Source organism: Morus notabilis, unplaced genomic scaffold (genome assembly GCF_000414095.1).
Source record: "Morus notabilis unplaced genomic scaffold, ASM41409v2 Scaffold7038, whole genome shotgun sequence".
NCBI lineage: Eukaryota > Viridiplantae > Streptophyta > Magnoliopsida > Rosales > Moraceae > Morus > Morus notabilis.
Window position 1 is genome coordinate 1 of NW_010364784.1, and position 11,369 is coordinate 11,369.

The 11,369-nt window shown below is 32.9% G+C and overlaps 2 protein-coding genes across 2 annotated transcripts; both read left to right on the forward strand.

Moving 5' to 3' along the window:
• Positions 1-88: 88 nt before the first annotated feature.
• Positions 89-3,633, forward strand: LOC112093293 (protein CNGC15b-like; the record flags this gene model as incomplete). The annotated part of the gene is made up of 6 exons (XM_024171423.1): positions 89-680; positions 766-978; positions 1,158-1,450; positions 1,886-1,997; positions 2,093-2,329; positions 2,702-3,633. Coding segments are annotated over 6 exons (2,125 nt in total), but the record flags the coding sequence as incomplete, so codon positions are not given.
• A 3,896-nt stretch (positions 3,634-7,529) lies between these two features.
• LOC21384309 lies at positions 7,530-7,925 on the forward strand. The gene has a single exon (XM_010106985.1). The coding sequence runs from the start codon at positions 7,530-7,532 to the stop codon at positions 7,923-7,925; it is 396 nt and encodes a 131-aa protein (XP_010105287.1).
• Positions 7,926-11,369: the final 3,444 nt, after the last annotated feature.

Consider the following 11,369-nt stretch of genomic DNA (forward strand, 5'->3'; position numbering starts at 1 on the left):
ATATTCTGTTGTTAATTTTACACTACTTTTTCAAAACATTTCAGTTCATTACTTGGTAAGTATTATGATTTAACCTCTCACTTTCCAGATTCCAAGATGACCTTGAATTGGCACAGCTTCCTAAAGCCAATGGAAAAGAAGAAGAAGAAAAAGATCATGTTAAGCTCAAATACATGATTGATGGGACAAAAATTCCTGAACAAAACACCACATCCAAGAAGGACAATGAAAATAATGAACACAGGGAGGTCTTTGCGAGGAGAAAGACATCCTTAAAGGCCAAAGTTCTGTCCCGAGTCTTCTCCGAGGACTACGAGAGGGTGAAGAGAAAGATACTCGATCCTCGAGGCCCTGCCATCCGCCGGTGGAACAAGATTTTCTTATTTACATGCTTGGTTTCCCTGTTTGTGGACCCTCTCTTCTTTTACTTGCCGTTGGTCCGCAAGGAAGTGTGCATTGATATCGGGATTCGCCTCGAAGTAGCCCTCACTATTGTTAGATCAGTAGCAGACATCTTTTACATTATTCACATTTTCATTAGGTTCCGTACAGCTTATATTGCTCCTTCCTCTCGTGTGTTTGGGAGAGGAGAGCTTGTTATCGACACTAAAAAGATTGCAAGGAGGTATTTGCGCCAAAACTTCTGGATTGAATTATTTGCTGCTCTGCCTCTTCCTCAGGTAGTTTGTAATCTTCTTCTTGTGATGTCATTATCTTTGACATATTTCGTTATACTAAAATATGAAATTTTGGTCTTTGTTTTAGGTGCTGATTTGGATGATTATCCCGAATCTCAGCGGCTCAACCATGACGAACACGAAAAACGTTCTCCGCTTCATCTTGATCTTTCAGTATGTTCCGAGGCTGTTTCTAATATTTCCCTTGTCATCACAAATTGTCAAGGCCACTGGTGTTGTCACAGAAACAGCATGGGCTGGGGCTGCCTATAATCTCATCCTCTACATGCTGGCAAGCCATGTTAGTCAAACTTTTCTGCTTTTCCCCCGCTTTTTCTTGCTTTTCTTTCTCAGTGAAAACTTATTCGTGTGAGAAAATAATAACCCATTTTGATCTATTTATGAGAGAAATATTATAGTTCATAAAAGCAACTTAGACTAAAATTAGACTCATTTATTTTTTCCTTTTAATTGAAAAAGGTTTTGGGAGCTTGCTGGTACCTACTGTCAATAGAAAGACAAGAGGCATGTTGGAGAAGTGCTTGTGACTTGGAAAAACCATTTTGTGAATATGGATACTTTGATTGCCACAAAATTAAAGGCCTTAATAGGCAGACTTGGTTCCCAACTACCAATGCCACAACCTTATGCAATCCAAGAAATAGCTTTTATCAATTTGGCATATATGGTGATGCAGTCACATACGATGTAACAAACGCAACTTTCTTCAACAAATACTTTTACTGTCTTTGGTGGGGCCTCAGAAATCTGAGGTATATATATTTTTCCTTCATTATTGCATAGGCCAATCAATCTCATCTGCGCCCTGAATTTTGAGATCATCGTCACTTTGTCTCATGTGCTTTAAAAACTCTCACTTTGCTCTTTAAATTTTGAATCAGTTTAACTTAACCTCTTCTATTAGAATTTTTGTTGACAACAAATGGAAAAAAAAGACAAGATTACCGCAATTCCCTCTTTAACGAAAGTTCTAACAGAGCGGGTTAAGTGAGAGTGTGAGACTAATTCAAAGATTAATAGGCAAAATGAAAAATTTTAAAGTTTAGGGCCTTAGGCAGCAAACTGAGAATGGACCCTAAAATTCAGGGCACACGTGAGAATAATCCTTATTGCATATGAAGATTTGTTAGAGCTTTATTAGAATAATCATTAATAATCTGCCATCACTCTAATAATAATTTGTGCAGTTCCTTGGGACAAAATCTTTCAACAAGCACATTCGTTGGAGAAATCACTTTTGCAATAATCATAGCAACTGTGGGGCTAGTCCTCTTTGCATTGCTCATTGGCAATATGCAAGTAAGTCCTTTGATGACCACATTGCCCTTCCTAACCGTGCATCAATTGAAGTTACAATATTAACTCTGAATTCTAATCACAAATTTTGATGGCAGACATATCTTCAATCAACAACCGTTCGATTAGAAGAATGGAGGATCAAAAGAACCGATACCGAGCAATGGATGCATCACAGGCAACTACCTCAAGAACTAAGACAATCAGTGCGAAAGTATGATCAGTACAAGTGGGTGGCTACTAGAGGAGTAGATGAAGAGACACTTCTCAAAGGTTTACCTATGGATCTCCGCAGAGATATCAAGCGCCATCTTTGTCTTGACCTTGTTAGACGAGTAAGTTTTTTTCAGTAATTTTGACCTTCACATATAATCTATATGATGTGCTCTTTTTTAATTATTTAGGCATTTTTCACATGGTAATCCATCTTTTGTAGTACTCACCACTTGCCGAATGAAGATTTATAGTATTTAATCCATATTTTGCACCAATCTCATAGACAAACGTTGCTCTAATGAGCGATTTTCACTCCAGTGATAGTCACAAACTGTAACATAACTACAAAATAGTATGAGATACATGATACGTAGCATTGTATTAAATAAAAAATAGTATAGATCAAATAATCGCTAAGAATACAAACCTTTTTTTTTTTTTTTTGCCAATTTGCAGTTGATATCTTATTATTTAATGAACATGATGATTAGGTGCCTTTGTTTGATCAAATGGACGAGAGAATGCTTGACGCAATATGTGAGAGGCTTAAGCCAGCATTGTGCACGGAAGGCACATTCCTAGTGCGTGAAGGTGATCCGGTCAACGAAATGCTCTTCATAATCCGTGGCCACCTAGACTCCTACACCACAAACGGCGGCCGGACTGGCTTCTTCAACTCCTGCCACATCGGCCCCGGTGACTTCTGCGGCGAGGAGCTGCTGACGTGGGCGCTCGACCCGCGGCCAAGTGTCATCCTCCCGTCCTCCACGCGCTCGGTCAAAGCCATATCCGAGGTTGAGGCCTTTGCTCTAGTGGCAGAGGACTTAAAATTTGTGGCCTCACAATTTAGGAGGCTCCACAGCAAACAGCTTAGGCACAAGTTCCGCTTCTATTCCCACCAGTGGAGATTATGGGCCGCTTGCTTCATACAGGCCGCTTGGCGACGCTACAAGAAGCGCAGGGAACTGGCTGAGCTACGGGCCAAAGATAGCCCGACCGTTGCTGAGCCCGAGCCCACGGCCCAACATGCTTCCGGCTTTGCAGTGTACGCAGCGAGGCTTGCGGCGAGCACTAGAAAGCCCGTTGTTAAGCATTCTGGGCCGGACTCTGGGGTTGTGAGCTCGTTGCAAAAGCCGGCCGAGCCCGATTTTTCTGTTTGCGAGGAATAGTGGGTGGGGTCCCAAATCTATGTTTTGGGTTGGGCCGGATTGGACATCGATTTACTCCTCATTCTAGGCCCAATAACAAGGAACGAGATTTAATATTTGAAAAAAAAAAAAAGAAAAACGTAGTTTGTATACAATGGGGAGTATGTTTGAGAACTTGGTTGGGATTTAGTCCACATATAATCAGGAGCTATTAATATTGTAAATTGTAAGATTCAGGTCTCTTGTGTAAATCTTATTCTTTATTTTAGTATGCAATAAGGGTGCTCTATATGACTGTTTAATTGATTGTGATATATTATTGCAAGCTAGTGGAAGCAAATTTTGCCTTTGGTTTGCACACAAGTTTTATTTCTCTTTTTCCTCAATGTTTGCTACTGGTGTTCGTGAAAAGAAAAAAAAAAAAAAGTCGAAGAAGAAGAAGAAGAAGAATTTTCCGCACTTTCATCCGTTGAATCTTTTCGTAAATTTGCTTCTTGAACGATTTATCTCGACAATCTACTCCCAAAATTTTGTAAAGTGTTGTAGATTGTCCCCAAAGCCATTATATGACTACTGAAATTTTGATGTAAGTGTTCTTTTACATGTGAGGTACTCAAACGAAGGCATTTCTAACAAATTTCAATAGCCCGTTATTGATTTTAGGATACTTGGCAATGAATTACAAAATTTAGGGCTATTCTTTTTTATAGAAAAATTAAATATTAAGGAGCAAACATAGTCATTTAATACAAATTCATTGGAAAAAGCACCAAGAACGCAAGAAATAGAAGTGGCGCCTTATCATATATGTGATGGTACAGATATCAGTTTTAAGTTTAGGGAGAAAGAAAAAAATAAGCTAAGATTTGAGATGAATTAAAATTAATAGGTCAATAATTTACATAAGTTAATAAATATATCAAATTATTGTTTACGTCCATAACTTGTCTTGTTATGAACCATAACTTGACAAGTTATTGTCCATAACTTGTCTGGTTATGAACCATAACTTGATAAGTTTGTCCATAACTTATCTGGTTATGAACCATAACTTGACAAGTTATGGCCTATTAATTTCTATAACTAAAAGATAGCCTATATACTTTCTTAACCTTTTCATATTGGCATATTTTCTACTATTTTCGTTAAGTTTATGAGATGAGTAGTTTTTTTTTTTTTTTTTTTTTTTTTTTGGTTTAAACTTCAAACGTAAAAATCTGGAATCAATCATTTGAAATCTACTCTAATTGAGCACCTTCAATGCAATGCCATATTTAACATGCCAACATTTAGTATTTAAGTGGAAAAAAGACTCTTTAATGTAATGTTATTTATTATGTTAAATTTGTTATAAGCTTTACTTTCTAATAAATTTCTCACCAAGTATAACATATTACAACTTGGCATGTAATTGTTATTGGTTAAAATGTTTATTTTTTCATGTAATCACTGCAACTTTTATATTTTCAAATTATTTTAAAAATAAAAGTTCAATTTTATAACTTTCAAAACTTATTGATTATAAGAACAAATATATTTAGCATTTCAAATAACATTATGTATCAGAGTACAAATGAAATTAAGATAGCATGTCTTACTTTTTAGTGTCAAATATACAAATATCATTAGCATTTGCATTAAAGATAGTATAAGTGTTTGGTAGGCTGCAACCGAGAATATTGGTCAAGCTGAAGTTGGTCAGTGGCCTCAATTTCGGCTTGAAAAATGGAGAATTTATCATTAAGAGTGCATGAGTCTGAACTTTTATCCTTTACTCTTGATAAATACCTTTTTATTAGTGTAATTATTTAACTAAAAATGTTATGAATCAATAATAAATAGTAAAAATCATGACTCGTACATTTTTAAAAAATATTTATCAACAAGAGTAACTTAGGCCGAATGATTAGAGTCCACACTTGGGCTCCTGTCCCAATGAGTGAATTAGTTATGAAAATTTTTATTTACACCCAAGCTTTTATTAAGGCACTCCAAATTATTTAAAATTATTTTATTTCTAATATTAAAATACTCATATAAGTCCATAAATATCCTTACATACTTCCATCCGATTCTAAGAACGGATTTTTTAAAAAACATTTTCTTTCATTTTCATTTTGGCTAAGATCTTTAAACCGATGTTTGGTTCATGGATTAGAATCATGTGATTAGAACTATTTTCGATTTATGTGTATTTTTTGTGAGAGAAAACACTGTTGCGAACCATAAATCATCCTCCAACCAAACATCTTAAATGACTTCTTTTTCTTTTCTTTTCTTTTTTTTTTTGCTCATTTTCGTTGGGAGCATTTAGGAGTTGGAAAGTTTTTTCCGTGAGGTGTGTCTGTGAAGTGTACGGTCATCGTATTCGTCTGATGATCATCATCCAAAGAAAAAAAAAACAAAAAAGAAAAAAAGTTGACAAAAAAAAAAACAGAAAAGAAGAAACAATGTGCGTGTTTGGAATCATTTTTGAAAATAATTTTCACTTATTTCGAGAAGTAAAAAATGAAAATGAAAACGAAACGATGTTAGTTTAACAAATGTTTTGAAAATGAAAATGAAAACCGTAAGAATGATTTTTGTGAATAAATTAAAAAACAGTTGAAAATTATTTTTATTTTTTAGTACTTATTAATAATATTATAATATATTAATTAATAAATACAATTTCACTTTTTTATTATACTCAAAATAATTTCTTAAAAAATCAACTAAACACAATTTTAAAATTGATTTAAAAATAATTCTCAAAATAATCTTATTTTTACTTTTTATTAAAAATAAAATTATTTTAAAACTAATTCTAAACACACACAATGAATCTCAACTATTTTCGTGCTTTGTGCGCTTCGCAAGAATTCAAAGAGCTCTGAGGTCTATTGTGCGCAGACGGTCTAAAAGCACGTACAGGTTGAATCAAATGGTATCAGGTCTATAGGAATATTCAGAAAAAAAAAAAGTTGAATCAAATGGTATCAAGTATCAAGTCTTTCAAAGGAATATTAAGAAAAAAGTCTTTCAAAGGAAAATTATGGAAAAAAGTTTATTATGTGCGCAGATGCAGTCTAAAAGCTTTCAGCAAAAAAAGATGCAGTCTAAAAGCACAAATACACAAATATAGTGGTTTCAAGTCTTTTAAAGGAAAATGAGAAAAAAAAAATACGGGGGCTATAAAATATATAACTTATAAGGGTGTTTGTGGAAACATGTAGGCTTTAAGCATTAAAAGAAAACAAATTCAAATGTTAAATATAGTTTAGTGTCTTAATAAAATCATGGGGTGTAAATAGAAGTTCCCATAACTTATATTTAAATATAGGAAAACTTTTAAAAATGCAATTAATAAAGTAATACTATTTTTTTTTACTATTGTTATTAAATTTATCTTATACTATTAGTAACCTGCAGGTTATGATTACTTCGTATTCTACAAGTTATTTTCTGTAGTGATATTAAAATTTTATATGGTGACATAAATAATAAATTAATTGAGAAAAATAATAGTTAATCTTAAAATTTTCTCCTAAATATATTTATATAAACAAAGTGTTTGAAAAATAATGGGGTAGATAACAAATGACATGTATCGATGACACAAGAATTCAAATTCAAGTAGTAGCCTAATCTTCCAAATATACTGAGAAAATTAAACTACGACTTTATCAAAAACAACTATTTACAAAATCAAATTTTAAGCGAAAGATGAAGATAACCTAACTTGTGCAAATAATACATACTAAGTATATCAAAATATTCAGAAGATATCTAGATTCAAAAAATTGATATATCAATTATAATATAATATTGTATCAATAAAAATTTCGTTTTATTACTTTTTATATTTTTTTTAAAAACTAAAGTTTTGTGTTATTCAATTGTCGTGCTTTATTAATTATGACTGAATGAATTATATATATATATATACATATATATTATACTCTATATTTTTCATTTGGGTTTTTATCAGATAAATATTATCAATAGAGATTTAGTGATTTGAAAAACTATAACATATCCTTGACTATCATATACGTGTGTTCAAATTTAAAAACATAGATAATTATCAACCAATCTCACCCCACGTCGTGTATTATAAATTTGAGGTCATAGACTCACGATCTACGATCACAAACTTGCAAAGCTTGAAAGTAAAAAAGGCTTAGCAAAAATGAAGAGCTTGAGTGCTATAGTACTCCTTGTTTTCTTAGCCGTGTGTGCTCACGAGGCACACTCGTGGCCATGGTGGAAACGAATTCCGCCAGGGCCGCCGTCTCCTCCTGTTGACTCGGTCTCGGCACCGGCCCCGAATGGATCGGACTCCCCACCGGAGCCGCCGATAGCGGATGAAATCGCAAAATGTCAGGCTGCTCGCAGCTTTAGCAAGTGGAAGCCATGCGTGGATGAGATTGTACAAGAAAAAAGAAGTGGAAATTTCACTTTAGGGCCAGCTTGTTGCAGCTACGTGGTCGGTGTCGTAGACAGTTGCTACAGCCACTTTCCGCCACAATTTAAGGATCAGATCTACCCTCCGAGGGTTAGGGCAGTTTGCTCTCAGTACCATTAATCTCATCATTATATTATGCGCCGCCAATGATTAGCTGTTTTGATGTCATGTTTTTTGTGTTTAATTTGGTTAGGTTTTAATGTTTTTGTGATGTTAATTAGGTGTTAGTGCTTTTGTTCAGTTCTCATGTTTTCTATTTAATTGGGGCGCTTTACAAATAATTAATGAATAATATTTTACTTTTTTTTTAATGAATGATGTTTTTAATATATATTATTTATCGTATTGTTTTATTTCCTATATGTTTATTCTTTCTACATTTTGCGTCAAGGTTTATTTCGTTGTTTAATCGACAGGTACAAAGTGGATTTTTTTTACGTACGTGATAAAATAGAGGTCATAATTTAATATATCCTTCCAATTTGCAAACATGGTATAATTAAATACCTCACGTTCTATCAAAACTTAGCCTATTTTGGTGGTATTAGATCAATACTATCTAATTTAAAATACAACTAAAATCTGGGAGATTTAATTAACAAATAGTTACGAAATCTACTCAAACTACTAATTCAGTATAATAATATGATATGTTAATTTGGCTTTATTCTTTTTTATAATTTTTTTAGTATTTGAAAAGTTTTCTTTTCTATTCATGATCTTGAATACACTTGATCAAATTATGAATGAATGATTTTTTTTTAGATATGTTTAATGTTCTCCATAGTTTTTTTTTAAAGGTTGTTCTTCATATATTTTTTATTTACATAAATGTTTATTTACTAATTAAGTATTTTGTATTGAGATTTTGTTGTATACTTGTTGAATCAACAGGAAGAAAAAGATGAATTGTTTTCACATGAAAAAAAAGGAGTTCATGAATCAATATCCTCGCTAATTTATTTCCTAAAAGTTAAGCAAACTTGATAGTTAAAACCAGTTTTAATGAATATCTCAGGTCCAACTGTTGTGCATGGTTATCGTTTTGCCTCATTAAGAGAAGAAGAAAAAAAAAAAGGATCAAAGTACGTATAAAGTGCTACTACAGAAAATTTTCAATCTTTGAAAAAGAAATCTTAGCAAAATAAGAAGAAAAAAAAAAAGGATCAAAGTACGTATAGAGTGCTACTACAGAAAATTTTCAATCTTTGAAAAAGAAATCTTAGCAAAATTTCTACGAAAAAATACCATCTATCATAATAGTACGAAAAATGAATTCGATGACGTCTAAGAATCAATCAAACAGAAAGGAAACCTTTTGAGAAAACTGAAAAATTAATCTTAACTGACACGATTGTTTTTTATAATCTTATGAGCAAAATTAACAAGCCCAAGATTTCTTTTCTTTTTTTCTTTTTCTTTGTTTTGCCTCAGTTTAACGTTTTCTCTTTATGGGCTTTCATCTTTTAATATTCATATACCAGTCGCTTACCACCTTCAATGATCTTTCTCATATATATCAACGAACACAAGCATCCATATATTAGTTTTATTTTATTTTATTTTGGACTTTTTTGTATGAGACCCTGAACTTTTCGTGTTTGGCGGATTGGTCTCTGAATTAAAAATTTTAGAAATTAGCTCCTTAAATTTTAAAATTTGTTGAATTAGTAGTCCTTTTAGTAACGTTCGTCAATTTTTGAACGGTGCACTTGAACTCTTAATAAGGGCATTAATGGTCTTTTTATTAAAAATTAGGAATTAACCAAAAGAATAATAATAAAACACGTCCCCGATATTCAATCTTCTTCACTCTTTCGCTCGCTCGCTCGCTCGCCTCGCCTTCAACCTCTCCACTCCTCCTCTCCGCTGGGGAACCGCTGCCGAATCTCCTCGTATTTGGTTCTTAGAGAAAATCCGGATGAAAAGAAATGAAAAGATTGAGGAAGTTTTGGTCTCTGATTGCTCCGTGGATTAGTTTAACTCTGATCAATTATGAGCTTTTATGTAAATGTATATGTTCCGTCAAATTCTGGATCGAATTATTATTATGTTGTCTTGGAAGGATATGTTGGTGATTGAGTTGTTTTGGATTTGGGTTTAGTCTAATTGATTGCAGATGGATGAAAGTGTATTGTTTACGGTGGTTTTTGGGATTATTTGGTTGTTTTGACGTTTGCTATTACCCAATTAAAGAAATGATTTGGAATCTCATAATGCCCCCATATTACAACTTGCTCATCTTTGTTTGTTCAGATACGGTGTTTTCAAATATGATCTTTTTTATTTTTTATTTTTTATTTTTATATTTTTTTCCTTCCGGATCTGGGTTTCTTCTTCAATATGAATGTTTGTTTGCTTCTTCTTCTTTTTTTTTTTTTTTTTAAGTGTGTTTTATTAAGAAAATTACTGACAAATGCCCTTAAGAAGAGTTATGTAACAAGCACGTGATCCATTCCGTCTAAAAACTTAACACCGTCATTAATTGGACTATTATTGCAATGAATTTCAAAATTTAGAGAATCGATTGCAAAAAATTTTAATTTAGAGACCAATAGAAATTAGTTTCCTAAATTTTAAAATTTGTTACATTAGTAGTCCTTTTAGTAACGTTCGTCAATTTTTGAACGGGTTTAGACCATTTTTTACAGGTGACTTGCACTTGAACTCTTAATAAGGGCATTAATGGTCTTTTTATTAAAAATTAGGAATTAACCAAAAGAATAATAATAAAACACGTCCCCGATATTCAATCTTCTTCACTCTTTCGCTCGCTCGCTCGCTCGCCTCGCCTTCAACCTCTCCACTCCTCCTCTCCGCTGGGGACCTTAGTCGGAACCGCTGCCGAATCTCCTCGTATTTGGTTCTTAGAGAAAATCGGGATGAAAAGATTGAGGAAGTTTTGGTCTCTGATTGCTCGGTGGATTTAGTTTAACTCTGATCAATTATGAACTTTTATGTAAATGTATATGTCCGTCAAATTCTGGATCGAATTATTATTATGTTGTCTTGGAAGGATATGTTGGTGATTGAGTTGTTTTGGATTTGGGTTTAGTCTAATTGATTGCAGATGGATGAAAGTGTATTGTTTACGGTGGTTTTTGGGATTATTTGGTTGTTTTGACGTTTGCTATTACCCAATTAAAGAAATGATTTGGAATCTCATGATGCCCCCATATTACAACTTGCTCATCTTTGTTTGTTCAGATACGGTGTTTTCAAATATGATCTTTTTTATTTTTATATTTTTTTCCTTCCGGATCTGGGTTTCTCCTTCAATATGAATGTTTGTTTGCTTCTTCTTTTCTTTTTTTTTTTAAGTGTGTTTTATTAAGAAAATTACTGACAAATGCCCTTAAGAAGAGTCATGTAACAAGCACGTGATCCATTCCGTCTAAAAACTTAACACCGTCATTAATTGGACTATTATTGCAATGAATTTCAAAATTTAGAGAATCGATTGCAAAAAATTTTAATTTAGAGACCAATCCACCAAACATAGAAAGTTCAGGGGAGTCTTATGCAAAAAAAAAAAAAAAAAAAAAAAAAAAAAACCTTTTTTTT

Bases quoted from the DNA above. Each gene is read 5' to 3' on its own strand.
- LOC21384309 (XM_010106985.1), top strand. From the start codon at position 7,530: ATGAAGAGCTTGAGTGCTATAGTACTCCTTGTTTTCTTAGCCGTGTGT.